The 15,814-nt window shown below is 48.4% G+C and overlaps 6 protein-coding genes across 6 annotated transcripts; 4 read left to right on the top strand and 2 right to left on the bottom strand.

The window, feature by feature from the left end:
* Positions 1-128: 128 nt before the first annotated feature.
* On the bottom strand, positions 129-2,090 carry CCT6 (chaperonin-containing T-complex subunit CCT6; the record flags this gene model as incomplete). The annotated part of the gene is made up of 7 exons (XM_033572110.1): positions 129-1,355; positions 1,414-1,587; positions 1,645-1,665; positions 1,718-1,759; positions 1,814-1,835; positions 1,890-1,984; positions 2,049-2,090. 7 exons carry the CDS (start codon positions 2,088-2,090, stop codon positions 129-131), a joined length of 1,623 nt encoding a protein of 540 aa, XP_033425425.1.
* Positions 2,091-2,482: 392 nt separating this feature from the next.
* On the top strand, positions 2,483-4,173 carry sik1 (snoRNP complex protein NOP56; the record flags this gene model as incomplete). The annotated part of the gene is made up of 3 exons (XM_033572109.1): positions 2,483-2,646; positions 2,698-3,817; positions 3,874-4,173. The coding sequence occupies 3 exons, from the start codon at positions 2,483-2,485 to the stop codon at positions 4,171-4,173; spliced, it is 1,584 nt and encodes a 527-aa protein (XP_033425424.1).
* Positions 4,174-4,717: 544 nt separating this feature from the next.
* On the top strand, positions 4,718-5,557 carry ATNIH1004_007485 (uncharacterized protein; the record flags this gene model as incomplete). Its single annotated transcript, XM_033572108.1, has 1 exon — positions 4,718-5,557. One exon carries the CDS (start codon positions 4,718-4,720, stop codon positions 5,555-5,557), a length of 840 nt encoding a protein of 279 aa, XP_033425423.1.
* A 268-nt stretch (positions 5,558-5,825) lies between these two features.
* On the bottom strand, positions 5,826-6,517 carry ATNIH1004_007484 (COX20 family protein; the record flags this gene model as incomplete). Its single annotated transcript, XM_033572107.1, has 2 exons — positions 5,826-6,085; positions 6,160-6,517. 2 exons carry the CDS (start codon positions 6,515-6,517, stop codon positions 5,826-5,828), a joined length of 618 nt encoding a protein of 205 aa, XP_033425422.1.
* Positions 6,518-6,961: 444 nt separating this feature from the next.
* On the top strand, positions 6,962-13,769 carry POL2 (DNA polymerase epsilon catalytic subunit POL2; the record flags this gene model as incomplete). Its single annotated transcript, XM_033572106.1, has 4 exons — positions 6,962-7,569; positions 7,631-7,796; positions 7,862-11,783; positions 12,091-13,769. 4 exons carry the CDS (start codon positions 6,962-6,964, stop codon positions 13,767-13,769), a joined length of 6,375 nt encoding a protein of 2,124 aa, XP_033425421.1.
* A 604-nt stretch (positions 13,770-14,373) lies between these two features.
* Positions 14,374-15,800, top strand: ATNIH1004_007482 (serine/threonine-protein kinase; the record flags this gene model as incomplete). The annotated part of the gene is made up of 4 exons (XM_033572105.1): positions 14,374-14,553; positions 14,634-14,724; positions 14,796-15,126; positions 15,200-15,800. 4 exons carry the CDS (start codon positions 14,374-14,376, stop codon positions 15,798-15,800), a joined length of 1,203 nt encoding a protein of 400 aa, XP_033425420.1.
* Between the last annotated feature and the right edge of the window lie 14 nt (positions 15,801-15,814).

The following is a 15,814-nucleotide window of genomic DNA, read 5'->3' as shown; positions in this document are numbered from 1 at the left end:
GCTTTCTGCATTTAATGCGTACACTTTAAAACGTCAGACTATATTTTTCTTTGAAACCTTTTAAAACTCAATCGAGCCCGATTCCTCCCCCCGGTTCTTTACATAGCGGTCTATACGTAACAAAAGCATTACTCATCCATGCCAGCAGGCCCGCCTTGCCTGCCCATTTGTCTGGCCTTCAGAAGCTCATCGCATAGAAGCAAGTTGGAGGCGATACCGGTGCTTGACGCGATCAGGTTACGCAGGACACGGTAGGAATCGAAAACACCTTCCTGCACGGGGTCCATCGGCAGGCCCGTGTTGAGATCCAAACCAACAATGTTACCATTTGTTAGCTCATCGTCCATAAGCGCCAAGGAGTCCTGGATATCGTGACCAGAGTTAGCTGCGAGAGTCTTGGGGATGATCAACAAGGCATCTGCAAAGGCAGCGACACCCCATTTAGCCTTTCCCTTGACGGTCTTTTTAAAGTTCTCCGACGACAGATGGGTAGCACAAGTGGCCTGGAAGGCTCCGGCACCGGGGATAACGCATCCATCAACGATAGTGTTGTACACAGACCGCAGGCCATCACGAACCGCATCCTTGACCTGCGCAATAGTATGCTGATTAGGTCCCTTAATAAGGATGGTCACAGACTTGGGATCCTTCACCTCCTCGATGAAGGTGTACTTCTCTTCCCCAAGTTGGTGCTCGTAGACCAACCCAGCCCAGCCAAGGACATCAGGCGTTAGATCATCGACACTGTTTTGTGCGATACCCCCGCAAATCAACTGGAGACGCTCCATGTTTCTCCGCTTAGCTCTCCGAAGAGCTAAGATTCCGTTCTTGACAAGAACATCCAAGCTGAGAGGATCGATGCCTTTCTGATTGATGACGACGAAACTCTTTTTTGGGTCGTTCCCGCAAACTTGCTTTTTGAGTTCCACGATCTTTTGCAGTTTGGCATCCACGAATTTACGCTCACTTTCCACCAGCTTATCTCTCTGTTCAGCACTAGAATAGTAGAAACCGGAGTTGATCTCCGACTTTTCGTACTCAAGGCTAACATTCAGTGTCAGAATGAAAGCATTCTCCACTCTCTTGGGCATGTCAGGGTGCCTTGCCCCATGGTCTAAAGCAAGGCCACGGATGAGCTGAGTATCAGAAGAGGAACGATGTTGCATGGCCATAATTTCGACCATGTGTAGGTCGGGCTTCGCTGGGGCCCGGTGGATAGCGAGAACAGCATCGACGATGTCGGGCGTAAGCTTCTCGGCGAGGGCAGGGTTGAGTTTGGTGCTTAGCGAGGTACGAGCAACGGACAGCAGCAGTTCTCGGTCAATCGTCCGCTCAACCTTGAACTGGTCGAGGAACTGTACGAAAACAAAGGTAAGCCTCCATCCGAATTTGCACTCAATAAATCTAACCCACCTTAAGGGCCTCATTCTTTGCGATCTCATATCCATCCGTGATCACTCGGGGATGCAGCCCCTCGGAGATATGTCGATCTGCCTGCTTCAAGAGCTCTCCTACCATCAAGACAACAGATGTCGTTCCATCACCGGTGATGTCATCCTGTGCGGTCGCAGCCCGGGCAATCATGACCTTTTCTCATATCAGTAAGCCGAGTTAAGCGAAAGGAGCGTCTGAATGGGAGCTTACGGCCGTAGGATTTTGGATTTGCTATACAAGTTAGTCCATACAATCCTGGGGCTTTCATGGGATTTTCACGAACCATCTCTCGCAACAGCACATTCCCATCCTTAGTCAGCTTGATCTGTGTCCAACTCGTTAGATGTCAAGAACCTATATTATAGAAGAGCACTCATACTCCGCCTGCACCGTCCACCAGCCTAAATTTTGTCAGTTCTGCGTGAAAGCTGACCAGCTTGAACAAGGAAACATACATCTTCAGTGTCCCCGAGGGGCCTAAGTTGGATTTCAGCACATCCTGCAGGCCTTCACCAGCGCTGATGTTCACTTTCAAGGCCTCCGCTCTCCGCTGTGCCATGTTAGTTTGCATATGGACATCGAGGGGTTGCTTCTGGGGAACATCGGGCTCATACCCTCGACTCCGCTTTAGGATTGAGTAACTGCGTCGCAGACATTTCTGCAGCACTGATGAATAGCGATCAGCAAAATCCCTAGAAACGAATTTGTAGACAAATGGGCTTTTCTGGCGCTGTATACCCAAAGAAAACACCCGCACCGGTACAAATCTGGTGGTGTTTGCCGTCGAATGCGGTGAGCTCTAGTTTTGGCAAAAACGCCCACAGTCAGTCTTTCGCACTATTAGCGCCGCCGCAAAAAAAAAGAGCTCCGACGGCTCGACTCTCCAATTCTGTCCTCCAGGGTTTTTTTTTTTATTTTTTTTTTTCCACCACGTCGATCCACAGCTAGCCTACAATTGCAGATTCTGGGATTCTGAGTAGGGGGCCCGACTGCGTCCACTTGCTAGCTGATTTATTTTAAAATTTTCGGCCTTGAATCCAGTTTTGCGATGGCTGACTTCCTGCTTTTCGAGGGCCCTATGGGCTACTCGCTTTTCAAGGTCACCCACCAGGGTGACAGCGTGGGCAACTCCCTGAAGGAAGTCCAGGATGGTGTTAATGATCTTGCCAAGTTTGGTAAGATGGTCGATCTGGCCAGCTTTTTGCCTTTCGAGTAGGTACTCAATTGACTTGTCTCCGTGGTACGGTAATTGACAAGTCCCAGAAACAACAAGCAGGCTTTGAGTGAGATAAATGACGTCTCGGAAGGTGTTGCGTCGGACACGCTGGTTAACTTCCTCGAACTCAACCTTCCGAAGCCTAATAAGAAGAAGAAGGTTGTTCTGGGACTTCAAGACAAGGCCTTGGCTGGAAGCATTAAGTCTGCCTTTTCATTCGTTGACTGCGAAACTGGTGACACCAGCGAAGTTGTCCAGGATATGCTTCGTGGCATTAGACTGCACGCGACCAAACTGTTGAAGCAACTTCGGGAGGGTGACATGAATACTGCACAACTTGGTCTTGGTCATGCCTACTCGCGCGCCAAGGTTAAGTTCTCCGTTCAGCGTGATGATAACCACATTATCCAGGCTATCGCTATCCTTGATCAGCTTGATAAGGCCATCAATACATTCTCCATGAGGGTCCGGGAATGGTACTCGTGGCACTTTCCTGAACTAATCAAAATTGTTTCAGACAACCAACGGTATGCGCAAATCGCTCTGCTCGTCAAGGACAAGAAGGAATTGAGCGAAGACAAACTGCACGACCTGGCCGCCCTTGTTGATGACGACGAAGGCATTGCTCAGAGCATCATCGATGCTGCCAAACACAGCATGGGTCAGGAGATTTCTGAGACTGACATGGAAAACGTCATTGCCTTTGCCCAAAGAGTTGTCAGCCTTTCACAGTACCGCAAGTCTCTTCACAGCTACCTGGTTTCCAAAATGAGTGTGGTTGCACCTAACCTTGCTGCACTGATTGGCGAAATTGTCGGTGCTCGGCTGATTTCGCACGCCGGAAGTTTGACTAATCTGTCCAAGTACCCAGCTTCCACCGTGCAAATTCTCGGTGCGGAGAAAGCACTTTTCAGAGCTTTAAAGACCAAGGGAAACACCCCGAAGTACGGATTGCTTTACCACTCCTCTTTCATTGGTAGAGCTGGACCCAAGAACAAGGGCCGCATCTCCCGCTTCCTTGCCAACAAGTGCTCAATCGCTTCTAGACTCGATAACTTCTCCGAGGAACCCACAACCAAATTCGGTGAGGCTCTGAAGAAGCAGGTTGAGGAGCGTCTGGAGTTCTATGCCACCGGTGCTGCTCCTACTAAGAACGAAGTCGCGATGGTATGTTCCTGTATTTGACACATACGTGTGTTCATGAATGCTAACTTCTAACACAGAAAAATGCGATGGACGCTCTTCTGGCTGATATTGACGTCGACGTTGACCAGAGTGACGAGGAGATGGAAGATGCCGATGTCGAAAGCAAAAAGGAGGTTGAAAAGAAAGAAAAGAAGGAAAAGAAGGAGAAGAAGGAGAAGAAGAAGGAGAAGAAAGAGAAGAGTGAGAAGAAAGAGAAGGGAGACAAAGAAGAGAAGAAGAAGAAGCGGAAGTCGGATGCTGGCGAGGATTCCTCTGAGAAGAAGAAGCGGAAGCACAACGACGATGGCGAACCGTCCAAAAAGAAGAAGAAGCTCTAAGAGCACCGTGCCTTGGGACAGGAGGGCGTCTTTGTCGCGGCGTTGTAGGGTTAATTTTCATTTGGTTCGAGTTCTTTTTGCCATCTATGTTCTGATTTTGATTCTCACGACTTGACAGGCTGGGTATTTGTAAATTATTCGATTGAGGCCTCTGTCGTGTTAAAATTCGTCTATAGTTTCCTTCAAAATGTCACTGGGATTTTAATTTTTGTCCCATATCTTCTACTTTAATACTAGCTAGCCTGCCTGAACTGTATTGCCTTACTGGGAAGTCACCACCACCGCCCGATGGGAGGCGGAGACAAATCTCCCGAAAACCCCTCAGGAATTGAGCCAACCCCATTGTGCTTCTCCCTTCTCTTTCGGTGCCTAGGCGATGGGTCGAGCCCCCCATTTTTTTCGCAGTCGCTCAGTCATAATGGCTTGCTGCTTTTCAAGCGGGTAGATTTTGAAGCCCTTCAACCCTCTCTTGAAGTCAGATTGTACCTTACGAAAGTCTATCCATGCTAGCTAGGCCCGCGGCTTTAAGCACTGGCTCCGCGCGATGACGCCCACGAGTGTACCGCCGACAACATTCAACTCATTTAATCGCAGGCGAGCATCATCAGAAGAATCATATTGCTACAGTGCATGTGTTTCATCGTCGTCGAACGTTTCAATCCACAGCCTTCCGGAAACGAGGCTTCGAGAAGAAGAAGATATAGGAAGGTATAGCCCACGAGCTGCAGTCGCTGGTCGCCTAGGCCAACTAGCTATACGCGCGGATCCTATATCCACACCGCAATTTGTGGATAGCCGTATAGAGCAAACATCAATAATCCAACCCCTGCACACATATTGGGCCAGTCCTGATCACCATGGTATAGCGGCATTGAACTACTCAGGAGTCAGTCAAATCTGTGGCAATGGACTGTCTACAGTTATAGGCGAGGGTAACTCTTACAGCAATACCGAAATCGAAAACGACGAGAGCAAAAATACAACTACAACAGAAATCTCATCGGGGAAACAATCGTACACAAGTCCTCGCAAGAAGCGAAATCCACTGTTTGCCCCAAAACTGCGCAGCCAAAGGAGATCCCCACCTTTGTCCAGCAGTCCCCCTGAGAATCCTCTCACGTGGCATGATTCTGAGATCACCGGTCATAATCCGACAGACCCAAATGATGATGGATATGGAATAAATGGTCTTGGATTTAAGCCGACAGCATCAATTGCTTGGACCAGGTCGCAGAAAAGGCAAAAGCAGGTCGCAGAGTGGAGGATCCGCGAAGCAAAGGAGGCACGAGAAAGGCGAAGAGAGAAACGGGATGGCATTGAGCTTGACAAAATACGGACTATCCAAAAGGGAGCCATTCAGAAGAAGGTCAAATTTGACATTTGATTCTATGTACTTTGCTTGCCACTTTAGTGCCCTGAGTTGGTCCTTTTTTTTTTTCCCCCTCGGAGGGATTGATACTTGGGAAACGAGCATAAACTACCTGGCAAAGAGAGAGGAGTTTGGGTATTGATATTCGAGCATGATAATGCGATGATATACAAGATTAACAGCACTGAAGTCCATCGAGATGGAAATATGCACTATACATGCTCCTCGACAGATACAATGAGACCCCAATGAACTCCACGACTCCAGGCAATGCGTAAATGTCCTACCAGAATTTATAATTCGATAAATTCGCCCAGCTCCTCCGTTTCTTTTCTTCTTCCTCAGCCAAACGTGCGGCCTCCTCGGCCTTTTTTTCCTTTTCCCTTTGCTTTTTGAGCTTCAACTCTTTCATCATCTCAACAGCTTGTTTCATCCCATCCAATTCCTGCACCCGACGTCGTTGGCAAAATTCATGAGCTGCGAGAGAAGTGAGGGCAAATGCGCCAACAGCCCAGTTACAAGCCGTCCACATGGAGCGCAGTCCTAAATGGTGTAGTCGCGTGTTAATGATTGAACAGTTGCTGAGAAATACAACTAATGCATCATGGTTATTTTACCTCCTAACACTCCCCTCACCCCGCCAATGCCAAATCCAGCCCCAATCCCCAACAGTAAGGAGTCTCGAGCACAAGGTGCTTTGTAAAACGATGTTGCGTCTTTAAGTGATATTGACTTCACAGCTTCCGTGACAGTAACATCCTTCGAGTTATTTCCAGACGCAGTAGAGCCCGCCCCAGGCAACATATTTACGGGCTCTTCGGGGTTCCCGAAAGCATCCCATAGCTTCCCGACTTGCGATTTAGTTGTCCCATATTTCGGTTTCGGTTGTCCCGAGGATTCCTGAACGTTGCTCGCGTCTTCACTCCGATCCGTACTGGATGTTGATGTTGTTGGGTCTTGTGCATCAGCTGCCATAATGTGTGTATCGTCACGGTTGCTCAAGAAGCCCGATCGATTCACTCTTCAATATTGACTCCTGCCGCAAAGTCATACAGATCGGATAATCATATGATCCGGTGGGCTTGACAACTGCCAGGAACAGTCAGTTTTTCCGACCACTGTGGAGCGGAAAGAGACTAAGACGGCACGCGTATAGTGGAAACGCGAACGCGTCGATTACACCCTAGAATGGCGTAGGTCAAACTTCGGTTTCTCAGCAGCTGAGAAAGCATTGAGTAGATTACCTAGGGTCGTCAATTTATGAATGACCACCCAATTGAGGACTAATACAACAGGGTCACCAGATATGTTCAGCGCTGTTATACACTGAGATACCTTCGCATCCCATGCTCAAACACCCCCGTCCTGTCGTCCAGCTGCAGTGATAGGTAGGCCCGGCTGGCTGGCTATCTTGTCGCAATGCCTTCAAGGAAACCTAGCAAGTACGGAAATAAGTTCCGATCAAGTGCTTCATCATTTCGGCCGAATCGAACAAAGACAATTGAATTTTCGTCACTTCGATCGTCAGAAGCCACCTCTCAAGATGAGAAATTCGAAGCAATTCGGTTGGCGAACAGCATTGATGAATCCCTGGGGTTCACACGCTTCGAGTCCGGCGAAAAGAGAGTCGGATGGCTTATCAACATGCACAGCACGTCGGTAGAAGACCCAAATATTCCTGGAGGGCGGGCCGGTGTGGACTACTACTTTCTTGAAGATGATGGCGGGAGTTTCAAAGCGACTGTCGAGTATGACCCATATTTCCTCATCGCGGTCAAAAAAGGACATGAAATGGAAGTGGAGGAATGGGGCCGCCGGATGTTCGAAGGACTCATCAAGAAAATTACGAGAGAGGAAAAGGAGGATCTTGACCTACCGAATCATTTACTTGGGCACCGAAGAACGTTCCTTCGGCTGAATTTTGCGAACGTCAGCCACCTATTGGAGGTACGAAGAGCGCTTCTTCCATTGGCAGAAAAGAACAAAAAGAATGTGAATGTGATGGATACTTATGCGGATGTTTCAAGGTTTGTCGCACTCTTCGGGTGATGTTTTTCTATTGGGCTCAGAAACTAATTGAACACTAAGCTCGAATGCGGGATTTGATCTCTTTGATGACGAAATAATTAACGAGGCACGATCTAATGGAAATACACAAGCAAGTGATTTTATAGTTGATATTCGAGAATATGATGTTCCTTACCATGTTAGAGTGGCAATAGATAAAGGCATGTACGCTACTCCTAAATACGAGGTACTTGACTAACAGGATAATTTGAAGACATCCGGATAGGAAAATGGTACACGGTAGAGGCAAAGCATGGTGTTATCTCTTTGACGTGCATGGAAGAGCGGCTTCAGCGAGCTGACCCAGTCGTGCTTGCGTTTGATATCGAAACTACAAAGCTGCCCTTGAAATTCCCCGATTCCGTTATTGATCAAATCATGATGATTTCATACATGATTGATGGACAAGGGTTCTTAATCACCAATCGTGAAATAGTGTCTGAAGATATCAGCGATTTTGAATATACTCCGAAACCGGAGTACAACGGACCATTCATAATTTTTAATGAGCCTGATGAGCGAGGCGTTCTTGAACGATTTTTTGAACACATAAAAATAGCCAAACCGACTGTGATCGCTACATACAACGGTGACTTTTTCGATTGGCCGTTCATTGAAGCTAGAGCTAGTGTACTCGGAATCGATATGTACACAGAAATTGGCTTCCGCAAAAACAGTGAGGACATTTATCAAAGTGATCACTGTGTACACATGGATTGTTATGCCTGGGTCAATCGAGATAGTTACCTTCCGCAGGGAAGTCGGGGCTTAAAGGCTGTTACGGTTGCAAAGCTGGGATATGATCCTGATGAACTCGATCCAGAGCTGATGACACCGTATGCAAGTGAACGCCCGCAGACGTTGGCCGAGTATTCAGTTTCCGATGCGGTTGCCACATATTATCTGTACATGAAATATGTCCACCCATTTATTTTTTCACTATGCACCATTATTCCGCTGAACCCGGATGACACACTGCGCAAAGGAACTGGAACACTCTGTGAAATGCTTTTGATGGTACAAGCCTATAAAGGCGAGATCATCTTGCCGAACAAGCACAAAGAGCAAACGGAGTCTTTCTATGAAGGTCATCTACTTGAGTCTGAGACGTATGTAGGAGGACACGTCGAAAGCATTGAAGCCGGCGTATTTCGAAGTGATATTCCCGTCACGTTCAATATTCATACTTCAGCCATAGACGAACTGCTTCGCGACCTAGATGCAGCTTTGAAGTTCAGCATCGAAGTAGAAGAAAAGAAATCGATGGACGATATTGTTAACTACGATGAAGTCAGAAATCAGATTGCAGAACGCTTGATTAACCTGAAGGAGAAACCAAACAGGGATGAAGTACCTTTCATTTACCATCTGGACGTTGCTTCAATGTACCCAAACATCATGATCACGAATCGACTACAACCGGATTCCATGATACAGGAGTCCAACTGTGCCTCTTGTGATTTCAATCGACCTGGCAAAACCTGCGACAGACGATTACCGTGGGCGTGGCGTGGTGAATTCCTTCCTGCTAAGCGTGACGAATACAACATGATTCGACAAGCAGTTGCAAATGAACGATTCCCGGGAAAAACCAAACATAGTCCAATGCGGTTATTTAGCGATATGAGTTCTGATGAGCAAGCCTCTATAGTCAAGAAAAGGCTGCAAGATTACAGCAAGAAAATCTACCACAAAATCCATGACAGCAAAACGATAGTTCGGGAGGCTATCGTCTGCCAACGAGAGAATCCATTCTACGTGGACACAGTTCGCAGCTTTCGTGACCGAAGATATGATTTCAAGGGCAAACAAAAAGTCTGGAAGGGCAAAGCAGATTCTCTCAAAGCGTCTGGTGCTTCAGCCGCCGAGGTAGAGGAAGCGAAAAAAATGATCATTCTGTTCGATTCTCTTCAGCTTGCGCATAAAGTTATTTTAAACAGTTTCTACGGTTATGTCATGAGAAAGGGGTCTCGATGGTACTCTTTGGAGATGGCCGGCGTAACATGTTTGACAGGTGCGCGGATTATCCAAATGGCAAGAGAGCTTGTTGAGCGAATTGGTCGTCCACTAGAACTCGACACGGATGGTATTTGGTGTATGCTTCCGGGGTCTTTTCCGGAGAACTTTTCATTTAATTTGAAAAACGGCAAGAAGTTGGGGATCTCGTACCCTTGTGTTATGCTGAATCACATTGTCCACGGGAGCTATACCAATCACCAATATCAGACCCTCATCGACCCAAAGACTTTCCGATATGAGACACATAGCGATAACTCGATCTTCTTCGAGGTCGATGGGCCGTACAAAGCAATGATTTTGCCCACTTCCAAGGAGGAAGACAAAAACCTGAAGAAGCGCTATGCTGTATTTAACCACGATGGGTCGCTGGCTGAATTGAAGGGGTTTGAAGTCAAACGACGAGGAGAGTTAAAGCTGATCAAAATCTTCCAAACCCAAATTTTCAAATTTTTCTTGGAAGGATCGAATCTCGAAGAAACATATGCTGCTGTAGCCCGAGTAGCAGACAGATGGCTCGATGTGCTCTACGAACATGGATTGACATTGGCAGACGAAGAGCTCATTGATCTAATTTCAGAGAATAGGAGTATGGCAAAGACGCTCGAGGAATATGGGAACCAGAAGTCAACGTCTATCACAACAGCACGACGTTTAGCAGAGTTCTTAGGAGAGCAAATGGTTAAGGATAAAGGCTTAAACTGCAAGTACATCATATCCTCAAGACCACGGAACACTCCTGTCACGGAACGGGCTATACCAGTGACAATATTTTCCGCCGAGGAAAACGTGAAGCGCTATTTCTTAAGGAAGTGGCTGAAAGATGACCCTGGTGACATGGACCCTCGAAGTGTGATCGATTGGGACTATTATCTTGAGAGATTGGGTTCTGTTATACAGAAACTGATAACTATTCCCGCTGCACTCCAGAAAGTCCGCAATCCAGTCCCTAGAGTTGCCCATCCAGATTGGCTCCAGCGACGTATCAATGTAAAGGATGACAGGTTCAAGCAAACTAAGATGACCGATATGTTCGGAAAGACCGAGAAAAACCCGTTAAAGGACATATCAACTAACATCCTTGATCATCGGGTCCAACATACTGGTGATATGGATGAGGCTATAGCAAGTTCAACACAGAAACATGAGTCGTCGCCTAATAGTAAGGTCTCTCATAAGAGAAAGCTTCCTGAAGGGTATACGAAAGCCTCACTTGATCCTTTCGCCAGCCTTCCAACAAAGATGCCAGCAATTACGGATGATTATGTTGGGTTTTTGAAGTACCAGAAACAAAAATGGAAAATCCAAAAGCAAGCCCGAGTTCGCCGACGCCAACTCTTTGGTGAAAGAGCCAACGTTGGAACGGACTCTTTGAGTCACCTGTTCAGAAACCAGGCTGAGTTGCTGTATATCAGTACGTGGCAAGTAATACAGCTTGCGGAGACATCAAGGCCTGGCATTGTGCGAGCGTTCGTTTTGATCGACCGAAAAATCCATACTCTGACTGTCAAAGTACCGCGACAAGTTTATATCAACTTGAAGCAAGACTCACTTCCAGATGTTGATGTCCCAGATTGCGATGTTGAGAAAGTTAATCACACTTTGCCGAACGGGCATCCTTCAGTCCATCTATTCAAAATGACATTGTCCGAAAGCACCTATTTGCAGGAGGCCGATAAAATCGATGTGCTTCTGCAGCATCCAAGCGTTGAGGGTGTTTATGAAAAAAGTATTCCGTTGAATATACGCGCCGTTTTGAAACTTGGAAGTATATGCACATTTGATGAAGAGAAACGTGGTGTCCTTGGAGTAGGTTTAGACCGTGGGTTCGACCTCTCAACACTGTGCCGTGCTACCTCGGAGAAACCTTACCTTCTGGACGCACCCTTGGCTTATTATTATCTTTATCATGTCGCCTCTGGGGATCGACAGATATTCGCCCTGTTTTCGACCACCAAGAACGAGGCCCATATTGTTATTCTGAACCGCACACGAGATGTCCAAGGACTTCCAAATGTCGACAAAATTTACTCGGAACTTTTGATGCGTCAGAAGCAGAACAAGGCAGGAGAGCAGGCTCAAAATGCATTCGAGTACCAAGAAAAAAATCCATTTCAGGACAACCCAAGTGACCACCAAAAGGAAAGCCCATCTGGAGGTAGGAGACCTGGTCAAAAAGCTCAGAAGCTCAGAAACGCAGCCAGCCATCTTGGTGATACAATCGCAGCAAAGAAATCGTTTGTGCCACGACATCCCCATTCTGAAAGATTATCCTATTCTGCCGGTGAAGCCTGAAGTATCGGATATGGAACTTCCACCATTGGGTTGGCAGTCTTTCATTGCAAGGAGACTTGTCACTCATTACTTGTATCTATCCGCTTGGATCCAACATCTGACCTTGTTATCTAGATATGGAGACGTTCCTCTCTGCAATTTGGAAAGTGACGACCCTCGATTTCTTATAGATATATCGTACGCCCGGCGACTTCAACAGAACAACGTTGTTCTGTGGTGGTCTACTGGCCCCAGGCCTGACCATGCAGGATATGAGAAGGATGACATTACTGGTCCTCTTGACAAGGTGCATATGCCGTCTGTCAACGCTCCAAGCGCCTACTCCACCGTGTGTATCGAACTAGAAGTTCGTAATCTTGCCATCAACACCATATTGACTTCCTCGATCATCAGTGAGATGGAAGGGGCCGATACGTTGCTGGCTACCGAGTCTTCCACCGACGCGAACGGTGCTGGCGTTCTCTATTCTGAAAAAGCGTTTGCTTCCGCGGGAGCTGTTGTGCTCCGTGAGATGGTTAAGCATTGGTGGACGGAGGCTTGTGAAGGGAATACGATGGCTGATATTATGGTACAACACCTTATCCGATGGGTTGAGAGTCCAGTGTCTTGTCTTTATGATCGATCCTTACATAACTATGTGCGAATGCTGTCCCGAAAATCGTTCCAGCGGCTTATGGTTGAATTCAGACGCGTTGGTTCAAATATCGTATTCGCCAGCTCTACACGGCTCCTGTTACAGACGTCGAAAACAGAGGTTGGGAATGCCTATGCGTACAGCCAGTACGTCCTGAAGTCCATTCGGGCAAACCCGTCGTTTCATTTTATCGATCTTGAGATTAAAGAGTACTGGGATTACCTTGTCTGGTATGATGAATATAACTATGGTGGGAAAGGCTGCCAACAGGTCGTTGAATCGGAGGAGCAGGGGCTAGAGACCGTTATGCATTGGCAGCTCAGTCGCTTTCTGCCTACGCCGATGCAGTCTATCTTCCATGATTGGGTGGTGGAATACATCGAATTGATGCATGGACACAAACACCCAGAATCCCAGGATTCCTCCACCCCCCGACCAACACAGATCCCCATTGGCCACCCGAACGACGAGGACAACGAGGAAATGTCGGCCGTCCTAGCCGAGAAGTTCTCGAAGCCGCTGAAGAAACAGATATCGGGTCTCATCCGCCGTCAGCGAGAAGAGATGCTGCACCCGGAGCTTGCATCCGACTACGCGTTTCCGGTTCTTCCGGGAATCCTATCGGACCCGAACGACGATAAGCGTAACCCTGTGTTGGAGCTTGTCAAGTTACTGATGCAAGTTTTGAGCTTGTCCAAGACAACGACCTTGGAGACACGGCTTCTGCGCCGCGAGCTCCTGGCACTTTTCGAGGTGCGAGAATTCAGCAAAGAAGGCCGATTCGAGAATCCGGCTGCCAGTCTCAAACTCCCCGAGCTCACCTGCAACGCCTGCTGTTTAATCCGAGACCTGGACTTGTGCCGGGACGAAGATGTCCTTCCGGACCCAGGGTCAGATCCGAGCAAGACGAGCACCAAGCCTTGGCGCTGTCCTTTCTGCCAGACGGAATATGATCGACTGGCTCAGGAGGAGATCCTGATTGGGCAGGTCCAGGGTATGATCGTCGCATGGCACACACAGGATCTCAAGTGCTCGAAATGCAAAGGCCTGAAAGTGAGCGACTTCATGGAACACTGCTCGTGCAGTGGGAGCTGGGTCGCAACGATGGACCGTGTGGAGATCGAAAATAAGCTGCGAGTTCTGGAGAGCGCTGCAAAATTCCACGGCCTGAAGCTGCTGGAGAGTGTGGTGGAAGACGTTCTGAGTCGGATGTAGTTGCTGTCATCCTGGTAATTAATGGATTTGTTTGCTATTTGTGCTGTGAATGTAGCCACTTCTGTGGCTATTGTTATTATGGATGATTGGCATACTTCCCACTAGGGGCAATGGGCGTTCTGAGGCGCTTTCATAGATATCCCGCAAGATATATTATTGTATTTCTATTCTATAAACGATACACCATGGTTCTCCTGTAGACTGGCGGAGCCAAGTTCCCCTCCGCCCCGAAAATCACCGCCGCCTCCACCAACTTCATCTCTCACCACCGCTGTCGATAGCGGTCTTGCCCTTTTTCAATCATCCATTGTCTATTCATCCTCACTACTGTACGGCAGTTTTCTTCTTCCTTACTTCCCTACATATACCCCCTATCGTCAGGGATTCCATCACCGCCGCGAGCGACAACCCCGCAGTTGCGCAGTTTACGCCGCTGAAACTGCCAACTAACGCCATTTCTTGCCAGCGGACATCCTCGATAAGTTTTATTCTGATCATGTTAGTGTCTTACATCTATCATCTGAGGTTTTATGAGTCGTGCTAACCAAATGTCCCACAGCGTAGGTAGCAGGCCCCTCGGCGTCTAATTCATTCACCGCGATAAATGGCATCCCAAGCGCCAACTGGCCAGCGACCGAAGGTCCAACCATGCCGATACAAGACGGGGAAAACACTAGGAGCGGGCTCATATTCGGTTGTGAAGGAATGTGTGCATATCGATACCGGTCACTACTATGCTGCGAAGGTGATCAATAAGCGGCTGATGGCCGGACGAGAGCATATGGTATTATTACCGACGGACATATCCAGAAAGAGTGCATGAAGTCTGATCGGGTGGACGGCTGATGATGGACGTGTTAACAGGTTCGGAATGAGATCGCGGTGTTGAAACGGGTGTCGATGGGCCACCAAAACATCTTGACGTTGGTGGATTATTTCGAGACAATGAATAACTGTATGTCTGGCCGGTTGTCGCGACTGCTGGATTGACAAATCACCCAAACCTAACCTTCTCTCCGTTGGCAGTGTACCTCGTCACTGATCTCGCGCTGGGCGGAGAACTGTTCGACCGGATCTGTCGCAAAGGAAGCTACTTCGAATACGACGCTGCAGACCTGATCCGAGCGATACTGTCGGCGGTGGCCTATTTGCACGATCACGGTATCGTGCACCGAGACCTCAAGCCAGAGAATCTCCTGTTCCGCACCCCTGAGGACAATGCGGACCTGTTGATTGCCGATTTCGGATTGTCTCGGATCATGGACGAGGAACAGTTCCACGTCCTCACGACAACCTGTGGTACGCCAGGCTATATGGCACCGGAAATTTTCAAAAAGAGCGGCCATGGGAAACCAGTGTACGTCATCCGACCGCCCCGTTAGCATCCATCCTCCAAGACGATATGTACATGCCTAACACAAGTCGAACAGGGACATTTGGGCCATCGGTGTAATCACCTACTTCTTACTCTGCGGCTACACCCCATTTGACCGCGACTCCAATCTGGAAGAGATGCAGGCCATCCTTGCTGCCGACTACTCATTCACGCCGTTGGAGTACTGGCGGGGGGTCTCGCAGAACGCGCGAGATTTTATCAGACGGTGTCTAACCGTCGACCCGGCCGCGCGTATGACCGCCCACGAAGCGCTACAGCACGTCTGGGTCAACCCGCCGTATGACCTGATGGCGGACGAGTCCCGCACAGGCGAAGACCTGCTCCCGACCGTCAAGAAGAACTTCAACGCGCGACGCACCCTGCACAAAGCCATCGATACGGTGCGCGCCATCAACAAACTCCGTGAGGGCGGTGGGCTGATGATGGATGGAGTGATGAGCGTCGATCCGAAACCGGAACGAGTCAATGGGAGCGAAATCATTGAGGAGCAGCCATCGCGTGGAGAGAACGACGGAGACATGGAGATCGATAGTCGTGGTAATGCCAGGGGCCAGACAGAGGAACAGATCCGGGCCCAGGAGCGACGGGTCAAAGAGACCGTGGCTGGCTTGTGGAGCAGATCAGTGAAGAAATAATTAAAATGATATGC

Source organism: Aspergillus tanneri (assembly GCF_003426965.1).
Source record: "Aspergillus tanneri strain NIH1004 chromosome Unknown AapTan_7_pilon_pilon_pilon, whole genome shotgun sequence".
In the NCBI taxonomy this organism is placed as follows: domain Eukaryota; kingdom Fungi; phylum Ascomycota; class Eurotiomycetes; order Eurotiales; family Aspergillaceae; genus Aspergillus; species Aspergillus tanneri.
This window is presented reverse-complemented; position numbering and strand designations above follow the sequence as displayed.